Source organism: Physeter macrocephalus, chromosome 9 (assembly GCF_002837175.3).
Source record: "Physeter macrocephalus isolate SW-GA chromosome 9, ASM283717v5, whole genome shotgun sequence".
Classification (NCBI taxonomy): Eukaryota; Metazoa; Chordata; class Mammalia; order Artiodactyla; family Physeteridae; genus Physeter; species Physeter macrocephalus.
Window position 1 is genome coordinate 100,504,030 of NC_041222.1, and position 18,725 is coordinate 100,522,754.

At 37.6% G+C, this 18,725-nt stretch overlaps 2 protein-coding genes across 3 annotated transcripts in view; both read left to right on the forward strand.

The window, feature by feature from the left end:
• The window catches only part of LOC102990065 (60S acidic ribosomal protein P1-like), an 11,073-nt gene extending 9,280 nt beyond the window's left edge, over positions 1 to 1,793 (forward strand). Inside the window, exon 2 of the mRNA XM_055087368.1 lies at positions 1,378 to 1,793. Coding sequence (XP_054943343.1) covers positions 1,378 to 1,778 — 401 coding nt within the window. The 3' untranslated portion in view covers positions 1,779 to 1,793. The remainder of the gene's footprint in view (positions 1 to 1,377) is intronic.
• The window catches only part of MTMR9 (myotubularin related protein 9), a 79,723-nt gene that overhangs the window by 27,715 nt on the left and 33,283 nt on the right, over positions 1 to 18,725 (forward strand). For both annotated transcript variants that reach the window (XM_024130884.3, XM_024130885.3), the window contains exons 4-6: positions 9,351 to 9,524; positions 11,926 to 12,143; positions 13,031 to 13,192. In XM_024130884.3, coding sequence (XP_023986652.1) covers positions 9,351 to 9,524; positions 11,926 to 12,143; positions 13,031 to 13,192 — 554 coding nt within the window. The remainder of the gene's footprint in view (positions 1 to 9,350; positions 9,525 to 11,925; positions 12,144 to 13,030; positions 13,193 to 18,725) is intronic.

An 18,725-nucleotide genomic window follows, 5' to 3' on the forward strand; every position in this document is an offset into this window, starting at 1 on the left:
GGCTGAGTAATATTCCATTGTATATATGTGCCACATCTTCTTTATCCATTCATCTGTCGATGGACACTTAGGTTGCTTCCATGTCCTGGCTATTGTAAATAGAGCTGCAGTGAACATTGTGGTACATGACTCTTTTTGAATTATGGTTTTCTCAGGGTATCTACTGTATTCTTAGCACATGATTGGCAAGCAGTAGATATTTGTTGAGTGAATGAATATAGGAATGTGTGCATGTATGCAGGATAGGACAAAAGGACAATAAGGCCTTCTATGTATCATTGGACTCCTCTGCCAGGTAGACATATATCACTTAATCAGTCAGTATTCATTGAGTAAGGTTTTTTGACCATCTAAAAAACTTTCTAAATCGTATTAGCCAGCCCCTTCTTCTCTATTATATCCAAAAGAGATGTATGGTATTGAGAAGACGGAGTACTAAAACTAGCTATCAAGATACCTTATGTTGCATCCCAGATACGTTGGCTGCTTGACTTTCTGGGACTCAGTTTCCAAGTCTACACAATGAAAGTATTGGACAAATGATCTTTAAGAGTTCCTCCCCTTTTAACATACTTTTATTCTAGGATATCATGAAATATTATTTCAGATACTTTTCTGAAATACACATATATAGTATATCTGTACTCCCCCAATCTACTACTTCAGAAATTATATACAACAAAGATGATGATAAGGTAATGGTTGAGTGGCTTCTATCTGACAAGACCTCCTGCAGATATACAATGGCAAACTATGAATAAAATACAGAAAACTACTACTTGGAGGCTCTGGTAAGTGAACAGAAATCAGCATATTTTAGAGGGGAGTCAAAACTTAGAGGAAGTGAATGACAGAGTGAATTTCCTATTTTGTGGGCCTTGTCCTGAGGTCAGTGAAGTTATGGCATTGATGGTATAGGACAGCTAACATTCTGGTGAAAAGCCCACTTTCTCTCTGGTGGTTAGTTGGAACCTGGAACCAGGAACTTCCCCTGGTTCCTGGGAGGAAGGGCTTGGGGAACCAGAGAGCCAGAGGAGGGGAACCTTGATTCTGTATATAACCCTGAATCTCTGGCTGACTCTTGAACCATGATTGCATGGGACAGACTGGGAGCAGTCAGAGCTAAGGTCTGAGCTGCCGTGCACCTCGGATGTTACAGAGTTTGCAGTTTAAGTCTGAACAAGCTAGTTCCTTGTAAAACAGAACCATAACACTCTTCAAAGGTGTGTAATAGAATGCAGTTTCTGGAGATTCACAATGTCCAGGACACAGTCCAAAGTTGAGCCAGGATATTATGACCCGTTCTCAAGAAAAAAGACAATCAGCTCCCTTTCCTCAGCTGCCGCTAAGGTGCTTGGTCCTTCCGAGGAAGCTAAGGCCGCGTTGGGGTGCGGCCCTCACTTCATCTGGTGACTAGCATCTCTCCTGGCAGCACCTGCCTAGCACTCACCCGCTCCATTGCCTCCGTCTCAGAGCTCGCCTGCATCTACTCGGAGGTGACGGTCACGGAGGATAAGATGAATGCCCTCATTAAAGCAGCAGGTGTAAATGCTGAACCTTTCTGGCCAGGCTTGTTTGCAAAGGCTTTGGCCAGTGTCAACATTGGGAGCCTCATCTGCAATGTGGGGGCAGGTGGACCTGCCCTAGCATCTGGTGCTGCCCCAGCAGGAGGTCCTGCCCCCTCCCCCAGTGCTGTCTCAGCTGAGGAGAAGAAAGTGGAAGCAAAGAAAGAAGAATCTCAAGAGTCTGATGATGACATGGGCTTTGGTTTTTTTTGACTAAACCTCTTTAGTAACACAAAAAGCTGGGCTCTTTGCAAAAAACAAAAGACAATCAGCAATTGCCAACCCCAAGATGACTCAGATGTTCAAGTGATCATACAAGATCTTTCGAGCAGCTGTTTAAACTGCCCAATATTCCATAAAGGAAACTATGCTTAAAATGAGAGAAAAGACAGGAAACCTCAGCAGAGAAATAGAAAACATTAAGAAGAGTCAAATGGAACTCAGCATTTTTGGAAAAATTTGTATCTGAAATAAAATATTCACTAGGCTAAATGACAGAACAGAAACAGTAAAATTGAAATTAGAGCAATAGAAATTATTTGGAGAAATAAGAGAGAAGAGAAATTATGGAAAAATAAACAGAGCCTCAGGAACATGTGGAACAATATCAAAATGTCTAGTATATGTGTAATTACAGATCCAGGAGAGAATAGACAGAATAGGTAGAAAAAATATTTAAAGAAATAATGTTCAGAAACAAAAAATTTGGTGAATTTTCTGAATTCAAAAAACTCAGCAAGCCCCAAACAGGATAAGTATGAAGAAGATCATGCTAGGCACATCATAGTCAAACTGTCAGTGAACCATTATAACATGAAGATCTTGAAAGCTGCCAGATAAAAACAACACATTACATACACAGAGACAATTTAAACGACCGTGGACTATTCATCAGAAATCATGGTGACTAGAAGACAAAACTTTTAAAGTGTGGAAAGGAGTAAAACCTACCAACCCTGAATTCTGTATCTGGTGAAAGTATCTTTCAAGGAGGAAGGTGAGACAACATTTTCAGATAAAAAGAAACTAAGAATTTGTCACCAAGAGACCTTCACTATAAGAAATGATAAAGGAAGTTCTTCAGACTGAAGGGAAATAATACCAGAGGGAAACCTGAATATTCAAAATGATTGACGAATATTGGAAACGGTAAATTCTAGGTAAATATAACAAGCTATTTTTTTTCTTTTTAGTGTCTTTAAAATATGTATGATTACTTAAAGCAAAAACTATGGCATTGGGGGCTTCCCTGGTGGTGCAGTGGTTAAGAATCCACCTGCCAATGCAGGGGACACGGGTTCGAGCCCTGGTCCGGGAAGATCCCACATGCCGCGGAGCAGCTAAGCCCGTGCACCACAACTACAGAGCCTGCGCTCTACAGCCCACGAGCCGCAACTACGGAAGCCTGTGCTCCGCAACAAGAGAAGCCACCACAATGAGGAGCCCGCACACAGCAACGAAGACCCAATGCAGCCAAAAATAAATAAATAATTTATTAAGAAAACAAAAACAAACTATGGCATTGCCTTTGTGGTGTTTATAGTGTATGTAGACATATTACGTATGGAAACTATGTCATTAAAAATGACTGGGTGTGGTGTGGCTGAATGGATATGGACCAATACAGCTTCAAGGTTTTTACATATTGCGTAATGTGGGCTAATATTTAAATTAACAATATATATTATAATCCCTAAAGCAGAGTTTCTCGAACTTGGCACTGTTGACATTTGGGCTAGATAATTCTTTGTTGTGAGAAGCTGTCCTGCGCTGTAGGATGTTCGGCAGTATCCCTGGCCTGCCACTAGATGCCAGTAGCATTCTTCTCCTCCAACCTCAGTAGTCTTCAGTCATTGACAGATGTTCTCTTGGGGCAAATCACCCCTAGCTGAGAACCACTGTCCTCAGCAGTCACTTCTTAAAAATGTTAAGAGGTATAATTAAAAGATTAATACATTAAAGTGCAATTCTAAAAGGTATTTAAATAATTCAAAAGAAAGTGGGAAAGAAGAAACAGCAATAAAAACTGAAGGGGCAAACAGAAAATAAATGCTAGACTAAAATCCAGCTGTATCGATATTTAATATTGATGTGCTAAATGCTCCCATTAAAAGGCAGAGATTGTCAGAATGAATTAAAGAAAAAAAGTAAGGGAGTTCCCTGGTGGCCTAGTGGTTAGGATTCCAAGGCTTTCACTGCTGAGGGCTCGGGTTCAGTCCCTGGTCGGGGAACTGAGATCCCTCAAGCTGCGTGGTGTGGCCAAAAAAAGAAGAAGAAGAAGAAAAAAAAAAAGCAAGATGCAAATATTGCTGTGTTCGAGAGATGCATTTTGAATATAAAGAGACAGATTGAAAATAAATGGGTGGGGAAAATGTGCCATGAAAATAATAAGTATAAAAAAGTAGCTTTATTAATTCCAGATTAAAAAAAAAAACTTCAAGACACAGAATATTATCAAATAAAGAGGGTCATTCCATAATAATAAAATTCATCAGGACAACATAATGATTTATATATAAAAATAAATATTTATGCCTGATAGCCAAAATTGATGGAAATGAATAAATAAGCAATTCTGTGATGATTGTAGATTGTTTATACTGCCCTCTCAGCAAGTAATAGAACAACTAAACTAAAACAAAACAACAACAAAACAAGTAGAGACAGAGAATCTGAACAGTGCTCTCTGACATTCATTGAATACTGCTTCCCAACTTCTGCAGAATAAACAACATGCAAGAGCACATGGTATGTTTTCTAAGAGCGAACATATGCTGGGCTATTAAATATCAATAAATTTAAAAGGATTGAAACCATACAGAATATAATCCCTGATCACAAATAATTATATTAGAAATCAGTTAACACTAAGGTATCAAGGAATACCCAGAGTATTTCTAAATTAAACAAAATGCTTGTAAATAATCTGTAACTCAAAGATGAAATCAGAAAGGAAATTAGGAAATATTTTGAACTGAATGATAATATCAAAATTTGTAGAATATAGCTAAAGCAGTGTTTAGAGAGAAACTTACAATGTTAAAGTGCTAATATAAAACAAGAAGAAAGGTCTAAAATCACCAACTTAAGCTCCAACTTAAGAAACTGGGGAAAAAAATGAGCAAAGTAACTTGAAAGAATGAAATGATAAAAATAAGAGCAGAAATGAATAAAATAACTAGAACTAATAAGTTTATTAGCAAGGTTGCTCGATACAAGTGTACAAAATCTAACTGGCAATAAGCGATCTTAAAATGAATAAAATACTTAGTAATAAATTTATCAAAAGGGCAGGATCTATACACTGAAAAACACAAAACATTGCTGAGAGAAGTTAAAGGACATTTAAATAAAAGGAGAAACACATGTTCATGGATTGGAAGACAATATGGTTAAGATCAGTAATGGGCTGAGTTATGTAAAGGACCCAATAGTAAATATTTTAGGCTTTGGGTGTCATGAAATCTTTGTTGCAGCTGCTCCACTCTGCTGTTACAGCATGAAAACAGCAATAGATAATATCAATGAATGGGTGGTGCTGTGTTCCAATAGTATCTTACAGGCATACTTCATTTTATTGCGTTTTCATCTTATTGTGCTTTTCAGATATTGAGTTTTTTACACATTGAAGGTTTGTGGCAATCCTACGTCAAGCAAGTCTTTCAGTGCCATTTTTCCAATAGCATTTGCTTACTTCGTGTCTCTGTTGCATTTTGGTAATTCTGAAAATATTTCAAATCCTCCACCAGCAGAAAGATTATGACTTGCTAAAGGCTCAGATGATGGTTAGCATTTTTTAGCAACAAAATATTTTAAAATTAAGGTATGTACATTTTATTTTTTAAGACATATTGATGTTGCACACTTAGTAGACTACAGTACAGTGTAAACATAACTTATGCATATTGTGAAAGCAAGAAATTTGTGACTCGCTTTGTTGCACTCTTCACTTCATTGCAGCGGTCTGGAACCAAACCTGCGATGTCTCTGAGGTATGCCTGCATTTACAAAAACAAGCAGGGGACTGGATTTGGCTTGTGGACTATAGTTTGCTGACCTCTCATTAAGATGTTAATTCTCTCCAAATTGATTTATTGATTCAGTGCAACTCCTATCAAAATTCCAATAGATGTCTTTGTAGAAATTGCCAAGATTATCCTTTTGTTTTCTTTTTTTTTTCTTTTAACATCTTTATTGGAGTATAACTGTTTTACAATGGTGTGTTAGTTTCTGCTTTACAACAAAGTGAATCAGTTATACATATACATATGTTCCCATATCTCTTCCCTCTTGCGTCTCCCTCCCTCCCAGACTCCCTATCCCACCCCTCTACGTGGTCACAAACCAACTAGCAGATCTCCCTGTGCTGTGCGGCTGCTTCCCACTAGCTAGCTAATTTACATTTGGTAGTGTATATATGTCCCTGCCACTCTCTCACTTTGTCACAGCTTACCCTTCCCCCTCCCCATGTCCTCAAGTCCATGCTCTAGTAGGTCTGTGTTTTATTCCCGTCCTACCACTGATCTCTTCATGACATTTTTTTTCCTTAGATTCCATATATACGTGTTAGCATACGGTATTTGTTTTTCTCCCTCTGACTTACTTCACATGACAGACTCCAGGTCTATCCGCCTCATTATAAATAACTCAGTTTCATTTCTTTTTATGGCTGAGTAATATTCCATTGTATATATGTGCCACATCTTCTTTATCCATTCATCTGTCGATGGACACTTAGGTTGCTTCCATGTCCTGGCTATCGTAAGTGGAACTGCAGAGTTACTAGAATAGCCAAAACAACTTTGAAAAAAAATAGCTAAATTATTTACATTACTTGATTTCAAAATTTACTATCAGGTTACAGTAATCAAGAGGATGTGGTATATTGGCTTAAGGATAGATATATAAATCCATGGAACAGGATAGAGGGTCTAGAGATAAACTCTCCCATTTGTGGTCAATTTTTGCCAAAGGTACCCAGACAATTCTACAGGTAAAGGAGAGTTTTTTTCAACTAATGGCATTGGAACAATTGGACTGATAAAAGATAGATCTAGACCTTTACTTCCATCCATGAAAATTAACTCAAAATATATTATAGACCAAAACATAAGAGCTAAAGGTATACAATTTCTTGAAGAAAACACAGGAGAAAATCTTTATGACCATCGACTAGGCAGAGATTTCTTAGATAAGACACTAAAAGTGACCGAAAGCAGATTAGTGATTTCCTGGTATTGGGTGTGGAGGGGAAGGTATGGACTGCAAAGATAACACAGGGGTATCCCAGCAAACACCATGTAGGATAATCAAAAGGAAATTTTTACTTAGATGTATTGAGTTCAGCTATCAAACAGTAAGGTAAAGAGAATATCACAAAATTAACCAAAGAGAAAAGACAAATTACATACATGGTGAAACAAAATTAGAAGAGAAAAAAAAACAATTTGATAAAATTAAACATGTACTTACGATAAAAGCTCTTAGCAGAGTTGGATTTGAAAGGAATTTATTTAATCTGATACAGAGTAGCTACAAAAACAAAAATATACAAAGAGCAAATCTTTCATTATTCCCTTTAAGTTCAAGAGTGAGACAAAGATGCCTGCCATCGCTACTCCTAGCTGGCTCAGGAAGACAAGAAGGAAAAATAAAAGGTATTAGGATTGAAATGAAAGAAGCAAAATTGCTATTAGTTGGGTTTTTTTGTTTTGTTTTTTTGGCCACGCAGTATGTGGAATCTTAGTTCCCCCATCAGGGGTTGAACCTGTCCCCCTGAATTGGGAGCGCAAAGTCTTAACCATTGGACCACCAGGGAAGTCCCTGCTCTTAGTTGTTGATTATATGCTTCTCTACATAGGAAACTGAAAGAATCTTTAAAATTGTAGGTATTTCTCTACACCAAACACAATTTTGAGACATACAACTAAAATGCCATAAAAATATAAGGTTCCTAGGAGTATATCTAGGAAAAGATATGAAAGATGTTTATTGAGAGAATTTTAAAACTTTATTGAAAAATTAAGAAAGCTTTGAAAAGTGGAGGGACACTATGCTCATAGATAAGGATATTAAATATGATAAAGATGTCTCCAAATCAATCTACAAAGTCAGTGCCATCTTATTAAAACACCAGTGGGTTTTTAAGTGGAATTTGATAAAAGTTACATGAAAGAGCAAAAGATCAAGGGGGAACTAAGGTTCTTTTGAAGAACAAGAAGGAGGGAAGAGGATTCTAGGAGACTTAGCCTACTAAATACAAAGCTTATTCTAAAAGCCATGGATGGACTTGCTGCAGCTAGACAAGTGGGACAGAATAGAGAGGCCAACATGTGTGGGAAGTTAATATTTGACAGAAGTGGCATTGAAGGTCAATGAAGAATCATAGCATTCTCTGGAGTAGGAAATCAGTAAGTAATACCTAATTGTGAAAAACAGCCAAAAATTAAAAAACAAACAAACAAAAGCTGTAAGAGTTGAAAATGGTTGCTTCTGGGGAAAGGGAATTAGATGATGGATGAGCAGGAAACAGGTAACTTCCTTTTTAAAAAATAATTTTTTAGAAACTGTCTTTTAAATTAGTAATGTGAATAACTGAACAGTGAAAAAATTTAATTAAAAAATATGATATTGTATCTTGTAAAAGGATTTTTTTTTTTTAAATACACTTATCAAACATGCTTTGGTTTATCCTTCTGATACTACAAGCCATGGCCAGCATGTTAGGGCAACTCTGATTTATAGGAATATATTGAAATTTACATACACATAATTTTTTTTTTTGTTGTGCAAAGCTTTTTACAGTCTTTAAGTGATTTTCATTTTTGATGTTAGAAATAAGTTGTCATTTGATAGTTTTATATTGTGTACTTTTGGTTCTTAGCATACTGAGTTTGAAATTATTTCATTGACTTATAAGTATAATCTTTCTTAGTATTAAGTTGTTATTGCTTTAAGAAAGATGTTAACAGTCTTTCCTCATTTTTCTCCTTTTTTAAATAACAGAAATGAGCAAGGGTTTGATGTAGGTATTAGCAGTGTTCTGTTCTGGTTAAGCATCATCTGGAGTTTTAGTCTTCCTGTTGCTGTACTTTAAGAGTACCATTAACAAAGTAAATAGTATCAAGACAAGAATGAATGAGATAATGTTGGCCCTGATATTCATAAATATACTTAATATATTTAACTTGGAGAATAGAAGACTAAGGGAGAAACAGCTGTCTTTCATATATTCCATAAGATGTCATGTGAAATGGGGAACTTGTACTGAAATCACAGTAAAAAACAATAGAGGAAGTTACAGAGCAATAAGTTTTGCTCAATAGGTGGAAGAACTTTCTAGGAACTAGGGATACCTAGCGCTGTAGGAAGCTGGCTCTGAAGAGTGGAGCTCCTTTTCTGTGGAAGTATTTAAGTATGGGCTAGGTATCCTTCTATTAAATTCCTGTGAGATGGCTTCTTCACTGTATGAAAATTGATCTCTAAGCTCCTTTAAAAGTTTTCAGGGGGCTTCCCTGGTGGCGCAGTGGTTGCGCGTCCGCCTGCCGATGCAGGGGAACCGGGTTCGCGCCCCGGTCCGGGAGGATCCCGCATGCCGCGGAGCGGCTGGGCCCGTGAGCCGTGGCCGCTGAGCCTGCGCGTCCGGAGCCTGTGCTCCGCAACGGGAGAGGCCTCAGCAGAGGGAGGCCCGCGTACTGCAAAAAAAAAAAAAAAAAAAAAAAGTTTTCAGATTATTTTGTGACATTGAGATACTTGCTTAGCTTTGAAGTATTTTGTGTTTTTCAGACCAGTGAATGGAGGTTAAGCTATGTCAATAAGGAATTTGCTGTTTGCCCCTCTTACCCACCAATTGTCATAGTGCCCAAAGCCATGGATGATGAAGCTCTTCGGAAGGTAGCTACGTTTCGACATGGAGGACGCTTCCCAGTACTCAGCTACTATCATAAAAAAAATGGAATGGTAAGTGAACAATAAATTCTGCTGCTTAATCGACTGGAAGACTTGGTTTGAGGTTCTTAGAAATGTTCCCCTTTTCTGTGTACCTGTTCATTGAAGTGATTAGTCTCTCCTGCTGGGACTTCCTGTTATTTAAGCTTTAGGGAATCAGGAGTAGAGTGCTTTCTGTGATCAGGATATGACTTTGAATTCTTTCCATGATGCTGCTTAACCTTAGAAAAGCCCAGAGAAGTTTATCTTTAGGACTCAGTACAAAGGGAGCTAATGTTTAGTTGATACTTAAAATTAACACTCTTAGGTAGAAAAATAAATTTCTCTGACCAGAATAATGGTATGATACTTTATTATAATTATTCTCACCAGATTTTCCTGTGAAAGGTAAATTGAACAGACGTTTTTATTTTCAAAAGGGAAAAGAGTGACGCATGTCATTAGTCACAACTTAAGTAAACACAGGAGTCAGGAATTGAATAGGCAAGTGCTCACTGTATGTTCGTTTCCTAAATATTTTCGAAGTTTATTTCTCTACTTTTATTTTCTCTGTCAGTAAACTCTGCTTCTCATTTTGAATCCAGTAGTAAATGAGTGGGTAAATTATAGCTTTCTTCCATTTTCCTTTTTCCCCTGGTAGTAAGTCAAATGTAGATATTTAGGATAAAGGGGTTTCTAGAAATCAGGTCACCTGTCTTGCCTGCTCAGCAGTATTTCTCTTCACTAGGGTTCACCATGAAGCATTTTAACAACTCATAAAATATTGTGTCCAGTTATATGGTAAGTGCAGTCTGAGAGTTAGCCATTGTCATCCTCTGGATGACCTTCCTTATGTTAAATTTCAAGGTAGTTAAGATAACAGTATGTATTATGGCACTGGTCCCCAACCTTTTTGGCACCAGGGACTCTTCATGGAAGACAGTTTTTCCACCGAAAGGGTGGGGCGCTGGTTCAGGCAGTAATGCGGGTGATGGGGAGTGGCAGATGAAACTTCGCTCGCCTGCCTACCACTCACCTCCTGATCTGCGGCCTGGTTCCTAACAGGCTGTGGACTGGTACCGGTCTGCGGCCTTGGGGTTGGGGACCCCTGTATTATGGGACGAGCTTGAAATAATTCTAAACCATTCTCCAGGGAATAGATCAGTATCACAGATACTGATTTCTTGAGAAAAGTTTCAAAAGCAGACTTCGAAGTATGTAGTTTTTGGTCTTTGGAGACAAGTGGTTAAGTCCTGGATTACTGGAAGAAGCCCACTGGAGAATAAAGAATAAATAAGTAGCTTTCAAGATATTGAAAGTGATTCCCAAAACAAGAATAATAGTACATAAATTTTTAAAATTTTACCATCGGTGCCTTTTCTCTTGATAATTCTTGATAAAACCTGCCAACCCGAAGTTTATGTAGTTGAAGCTAAAGTTTCCTGGTGTGTAGGCTGTTATCATTATCTTAATTACAGGCCCAGATCTGCTGGATAATTAATTCACTTACTAAATGAATTGTAATATTTGATCTTAAAGAGGAACTATAATTTATTATGTGAAAGTATTTTGAGATAGTAGGAAGAAAAATCGTGTAAAAGTACAAATCTTGTTTTTGTTTTATAATGATTAACTATTGTCAATACATAGAAACATTTCTTTGTTTTAGGATCAAATTCATCTCCGAAGTGACACACAATTTTTTTTTTTAAACATCTTTATTGGGGTATAATTGCTTTACAATGGTGTGTTAGTTTCTGCTATATAACAAAGTGAATCAGCTATACATATACATATATCCCCATATCTCTTCCCTTTTGTGTCTCCCTCCCACCCCTCCCTATCCCACCGCTCTAGGTGGTCACAAAGCACCGAGCTGATCTCCCAGTGCTATGCAGCTGCTTCCCACTAGCTATGGGTTTTACATTTGGTGGTGTATATATGTCCATGCCACTCTCTCACTTCGTCCCAGTTTACCCTTCCCCCTCCCTGTGTCCTCAAGTCAATTCTCTAGTAGGTCTGCGTCTTTATTCCCATCGTGCCCCTAGGTTCTTCATGACCATTTTCTTTAGATTCCATATATATGTGTTAGTATACGGTATTTGTTTTTCTCTTTCTGACTTACTTCACTCTGTATGACAGACTCTAGGTCCATCCACCTCACTACAAATAACTCAATTTCGTTTCTTTTTATGGCTGAGTAATATTCCATTGTATATATGGGCCACATCTTCTTTATCCATTCATCTGTCAGTGGACACTTAGGTTGCTTCCATGTCCTGGCTATTGTAAATAGAGCTGCAATGAACATTGTGGTACATGACTCTTCACAGAATTGTTTTTTGAGATACTCTTAATCTAGCTAATTCATTTCTGTTTTCAGAAACTTTAAAAAGCAGCTACTGTTAAATTTTAGACTGTGTTGTCCTTGTAGGTTATTATGCGAAGTGGTCAGCCACTCACTGGCACAAATGGGAGACGGTGCAAAGAAGATGAGAAGCTGATAAATGCTACCCTCAGGGCAGGAAAGCGTGGCTACATCATTGACACCCGACCTCTAAACGTAGCTCAGCAAGCTAGAGCCAAAGGCGGCGGCTTTGAACAAGAAGCTCATTATCCCCAGTGGAGGCGGATTCATAAGTCCATTGAGAGGTAAAAGATTCGGGAGACAGTACTGGACTCTTATTTGAAGATAGAGTGGGTGAGCCCTTAGCTGTTCAAAAATCACAAGTTTTCAAATGAACCTTCATATTAACTTGAGTCAAAAATTGGCTGGATATCCTGTTCTTTTGCTTTATAAGTTAAGCAGAAAACTTATGGTGGATGCTCAGAAGTGAGTTTTGATCAGATAGCATTTTTTTCTCTGTTAGCTCTGCAATTTCATCACCATGAGGTCTGCTCCTCTACTTGTAGATCAGTGGTCACCAAACTTACTGAAAAGATATGCTACGCATAATTATATTTTCCTAAGTCAAAAAGACTTAGACATTTAATTTCCCTGTTATGCACTTATTTTCACACCTTGTTTCCTCTACCTATTACATCTCCTTTATGCTTGCAATTAGTGGTTTATAATTGCTTCTGGGTGGGTGAGTTGGCGGGAGTTGGAGCTAATACAATGCAATCTGAGCTGGCCTTGGGCATCCCTGATGACAGTACAGGTGTCCAGAGTTGATTCTGTGGGAACGGGACACAGATGTTAGTGGTGCTGTTTTGTGACCTGTCACAAAAAGCAGTGCTGTGGCCCTCTCCTCAGTCAGATAATTCAGTTATGCAAACTGGGTTTAATCTGTTCAGATGAGGAAGAATTTACCATCGCAGGCATTTTAAGCATTTCACAATCATGTTTAAATATTAGTTTTTCAGTCTTTAACCCTATAAGTTATTATATAGCAAGGTAAATATTTTTATAGTATTTTGAGCTGCTTTTGCCCTTGGATATATATTGGAGGCTGAGTTTTTGATTTGGTTTCTTCCTTCATTGTTCTATGTTCTGTTTTCTTTCTTTCTTCTTTTTAACATTTTCTTGTTTTTGAAAGGTATCACATTCTTCAGGAGAGCTTAATCAAACTCGTGGAAGCTTGTAATGACCAAACACATAACATGGACCGATGGCTCAGTAGATTGGAGGCCTCCAACTGGCTGACTCACATCAAAGAGATTCTGACAACTGCCTGTCTGGCAGCTCAGTGTCTTGACAGGTAAAGTGCATGTCCGGGTTCTGGAACGGGGCACTCACACCAACTAGACTTCGCTTCCATCCAGACCTGTGGTTGTGTATTATGTTACTGTTCATGCCTGTCTGTATCTTATGTTCACATCATTTTATAAATAACTATAGAAGATAGTCAACGCCATTCAGTGTCAGTGAAGTGTGTGTGTAGATTCTGGCATTTAATTGATAATGTTTTATTGAATGAATGTGAACCATATACATATACATGTCTTCCATGACAAAAATTTTTTAAGTACTAAAGGACCTATTTTTTCTATAAAACTCCTTAAAATGTGAATCTACCAATTTTCCTTTTCTTAGACTGAAAAAGAATGAAAAGAAGTTATCTTATTTCTCCTCAGAGGGCCAAACTTGGCCTTCAAGGAACTTTTGAAATAGCAATGAAAGGAAACATGTAATTTTGTTACACAGTAAATGATGCTTTCTAACGTCTCAGCTATCTTGTTACAAACTACTTGATATGTGCAGTTATATCTGGATCTCAAGTTGAGAAAACTGGATGGTAGTGATATGAAGTATATGAAGTGATTTTAGTTTATTCACTCAGTTGAAAGTTGCTAATCGTTGAGACTTGAGGCAGAAGACTTGAACAGGGGCAGAAGGATTGATGTAAGTTGTTGCAGAAGCTTAGAATGCCCTTTTATTTTGTTTTATTTTTCATTTTAAAACTGTTTTTTTTTAAAAAAAATATGTATTTATTTATTTAGGGCCGCGTTGGGTCTTCGTTGCTGCACGTGGGCTTTCTCTCATTGCCGCAAGCGGGGGCTTCTCTTCGTTGCAGTGCGCAGGCTTCTCATTGTGGTGGCTTCTCTTGTTGTGGAGTACAGGCTCTAGGCACGTGGGCTTCAGTAGTTGTGGCACGCAGGCTCAGTAGTTGTGGTGCACAGGCTTAGTTGCTCTGCAGCATGTGGGATCTTCTGGGACCAGGGCTCAAACCCGTGTCCCCTGCATTGGCAGGCGGATTCTTAACCACTGCACAACCAGGGGAAGTCGTTTTAAAATCTTATACACTTGCAAAGATGGGTGGAGGGGTGTGCTGAACTTCCTAGAAGCCAATTCAAAGACAGAGAACACTTTGCTTAAAAATGAACCCACATAAACATGAATTTCAATTAGAAGCCCGATCTGCATTCACACAAGATGCTGCACCAGGCCCTAGAAGAGCTGGCTAAGTCCTTGTCTTGGTCCATCTCTACTCTAATGTCTTCATTAGCTTCCACAGAGAATAGATGTCTCCTCGAGAATGCATCATTTACTCCACTTGAAAGCAGACAGGACAAAGACTGAAAGGAGGTTTTCTGCAAACCAGATTTTTAAAAGAATGCCTTACATTTAATTTCTTTCCCATCTTGGTTCCATTGTCTCTTTTACTCCTTCCTGTTTTCTAAATGACTGTTAACCGTCACATTCAATTGGTATTGAAGCCCTGCCAGGAGTAATGGCCAGAGCAGTCCGAGGAGCACTGAGCTGTTTCTCCTTGATTTTGTCCTTCTGTATCTCAAGTAGAACAAAAGCCTTGTCTTCAGAGAACAGTTCAAACATCAACAGGCACGTTGCTTTTCATAAACCACATGTCCACCACAGTCACCTTTTTTCTTTCTTTCCTGGATTGAACTTCTAAGTCTACCTGCATTATTCTTTGTTGATTTGCCTCAGTCATGTCTCAAATTCATATACATATATAATTTCATAATGGCTGTTGTTCTGCTCTGGTATTTTCTATGCTGTTTTGTTTGGTTGTTGTTGTTTTTGGTTTAAGTAACATCAGGGATGGTTAACATACAAACTTCTAGCTGGGAGAGCAAATCTATTTCAGAGTACCCAGTAAGGATGTGAGGGAAAAATGCCCATCCCTTGGTTATTTCAGAAGGGACTCCTTGTTTGCTTCAGAAAGCTGAAGGAAGGCTCTGGGAGCACATTAATATATGCTAGCAACTTTTTCTATAGGAACGCATGAAAACTTGCCCCACTCTTGTGCAAGATGGAACATGAAATATTTTGATACATTATCCTTCTATATTAAAAAAAAATCTAGGCTGCTGTTTTAAAATAGGGCAGATGTGACCCCAGTTGCCTTTTGGGGGGTTAATTTTAAATGTTTTTACACCAACAATTTCATCAAGAAAAACATACATCTCTGAATAAAATGAGAAATACTTATAACCAAGAAGAACAACAGATAATTTCACTGGTAGTTACTGATTTTATAATGTTTTTCAGTTTATCAGAGGGAATTTTCTTTTAGTGCAGGCATTTTGCATGCTTATTTTGGGTCAAATTCTAAACCTAGCCCTGACACCAGTATTTAATTCCCAGGGGCTAGTATGTGTACACAAGGAAAGCTTCCAAAGATATCTTCCTATCAACTGAGATTTGTCTGCCAGAAAAAACATATTGATATCATATTAAAGCTAGACTTTTGGAGGGGGAAACATATTTTGTTATTCATTTCTAAACAATTTTAAAAACAAATATGAAAATAATTACAAAATAAAACTTTCTAGAGTCATAAAATTATTTTATACTCCTAAGTGGTAATTCCTTTTTTTAATTAATTGAAGTATATTTGATTTACAGTGTTGTATTAGTTTCAGGTGTACAGCAAAGTGATTTAGTTATACATATACATATATCTATTCTTTTTCAGATTCTTTTCCCATATAGATTATTACAGAGTATTGAGTAGAGTTCCCTGTGCTCTACAGTAGGTCCTTGCTGATTATCTATTTTATATGTATTAGTGTGTATATGTTAATCCCAACCTCCTAATTTATCCCTTCCCCGCCTTTCCCTTTGGTAACCCATAAGTCTGTTTTCTAAGTCTGTGAGTCAGTTTCTGTTTTGTAAATAGTTCATTTGTATCATTTTTTTAGATTCCACGTATAAGTGATATGATTTGATATTTGTCTTTCTCTGTCTGACTTCACTTAGTATGATCATCTCTAGGTCCATCCATGTTGCTGCAAAAGGCATTATTTCATTCTTTTTTCATTCATTTTATCCCCATCACTGTATACACGTCAATCCCAATCTCCCAACTCATCACACCACCACCCCCACTCCTGCCACTTTCCCCCCTTGGCATCCGTACGTTTGTTCTCTACATATGTGTCTCAATTTCTGCCCTGCAAACCAGTTCATCTGTACCATTTTTCTAGGATCCACATATATGTGTTAACATACTATATTTGTTTTTCTCTTTCTGCCTTACTTCACTCTGTATGACAGTTTCTAGATCCATCCACATCTCTACAAATGACCCAATTTCGTTCCTTTTCATGGCCGAGTAGTACTCCATTGTGCATATGTGCCACATCTTCTTTATCCATTCATCTATTGATGGACCTTTAGGTTGCTTCCATGTCTTGGCTATTGTAAACAGTGCTGCAATGAACACTGAGGTGCATGTATCTTTTCGAAGTATGGTTTTCTCTAGATATATGCCCAGGAGTGGGATTGCAGGATCATATGGTAGCTCTATTTTTAGTTTTTTGAGGAACCTCCATACTGTTTTCTATAGTGGCTATATCAATTTGTATTCCCACCAGTAGTGTAGGAAGGTTCCCTTTTCCCCACACCCTCTCTAGCATTTATTATTTGTAGACTTTTTGATGATGGCCATTCTGACTGGTGTGAGGGGATACCTCAGTAGTTTTGATTTGCATTTCTCTAATAATTAGCGATGTTGAGCATCTTTTCATGTGCTTTTTGGCCATCTGTATGTCTTCTTTGGAGAAATGTCTATTTATATCTTATGCCCATTTTTTGATTGGGTTGTTTTCTGCATCATCTGTTTGTATATTTTGGAGATTAATCCCTTGTCAGTTGCTTCATTTGCAAATATTTTCTCCCGTTCTGTGGGTTTTCTTTTCATTTTGTTTTTGGTTTCCTTTGCTGTGCAAAAGCTTTTAAGTTTTTTTTTTGTTCTGGCTGCGTTGGGTCTTCGTTGTTGCACACAGGCTTTCTCTAGTTGCTGCGAGCGGGGGCTACTCTTCATTGCAGTGTGCAGGCTTCTTATTGCGGTGGCTTCTCTTGTGGAGCACGGGCTCTAGGCACGCCGGCTTCAGTAGTTGTGGCTTGCAGGCTCTAGAGCACAGGCTTAGTAGTTGTTGCTCCATGGCATGTGGGATCTTCCCGGACCAGGGATCGAACCCGGGTCCCCTGCATTGGCAGCCAGATCCCTAACAACTGTGCCACCAGGGAAGTCCCACTTTTAAGTTTATTCGGTCCCATTTGTTTATTTTTGTTTTTCTTTTTTTTTTTTTTATCGGAGTATAGTTGCTTTACACTGCTGTGTCAGTTTGTTTTTATCTTCATTACTCTAGGAGGTGGATTGAAAAAGGTATTGCTCTGATTTACGTCAAAGAGTGTTCTGCCTATGTTTTCCTCCAAGAGTTTTATAGTAACTGGTCTTACATTTAGTTCTTTAATCCATTTTGAGTTTATTTTTGTGTATGGTGTTAGAGAATGTTCTAATTTCATTCTTTTACATGTAGCTGTCCAGTTTTCCCAGCACACTGAGGGGTTAATTCTAATATTTCCACAAAGACAGGTCATAAGTGACAAGCCAGAATCTGTGACTTGGGCTTGAGGTAGACGTTTTAGTACTATATGAAGCTCTGTGAGTAGGTAAAAATTTTAGATTCAACATTAATTTGACAATATAATCAGGACAGCAATTGTTAATGTGTCGACCACACATTCACAGATACTGGCGAGATAATTGGCTAAATTATCAAACCCAAAAAGAAAATGCCTACTTTTGTTATTTCCTAAGGCATCAAGAAGATTCAATTGTTCTCAGCTTTGAAAAAAGGATATTGACTACAAAAAATTTACATAGACAGTAGCATGCATTCTTAGATATGATGGAACAATTTAATTAATGATGATGTTAGGATCCTGTTTTCATACATGCATCGTTCCTTTTTTTATGACGTCTCTTTCCATTTATTCATCTGATCTATCCATTAATTCGTCTTACTTTTTGATGCTTACAAGCATGTTACAGATCATTTACCTTTTTTAATAACTTTTTTTTATTCACACAAGAAGTCACAAAAATTATAACCAGCCTCATCAGTTCACTCAGTCCAATGTAATTTTTTTTTCATCTTGATCTTTTGTTAGCACTTTTATGAATTCATCAGTTTTCCATTAGAGTTCTGAACATGCTTTTTCATTCAGTTCAGCAGTATAGTCAGTTACCAGAAACCTGTACTTGTCAGAGTCTTTTCCATGAATTCCTTGAAGATGAAACCCTTTTATAGGAACATTTTTGCAAAAGCATCAGAGTACACCCAGAACTGTCTGTAAATGACAAAAGACTTAAAAATGACCACGGTTAAAGATTTGATGAAAGTTCATAATAATGCAATTGACAAGGAAATTTAGTTATTTCTGAGATATACATTTTAAAGTAATAACTAGAATTATGACTTATAACATTATACCAGAACATATAAGATTTTTAGAAATTTCATGTAATGTCTGAAACA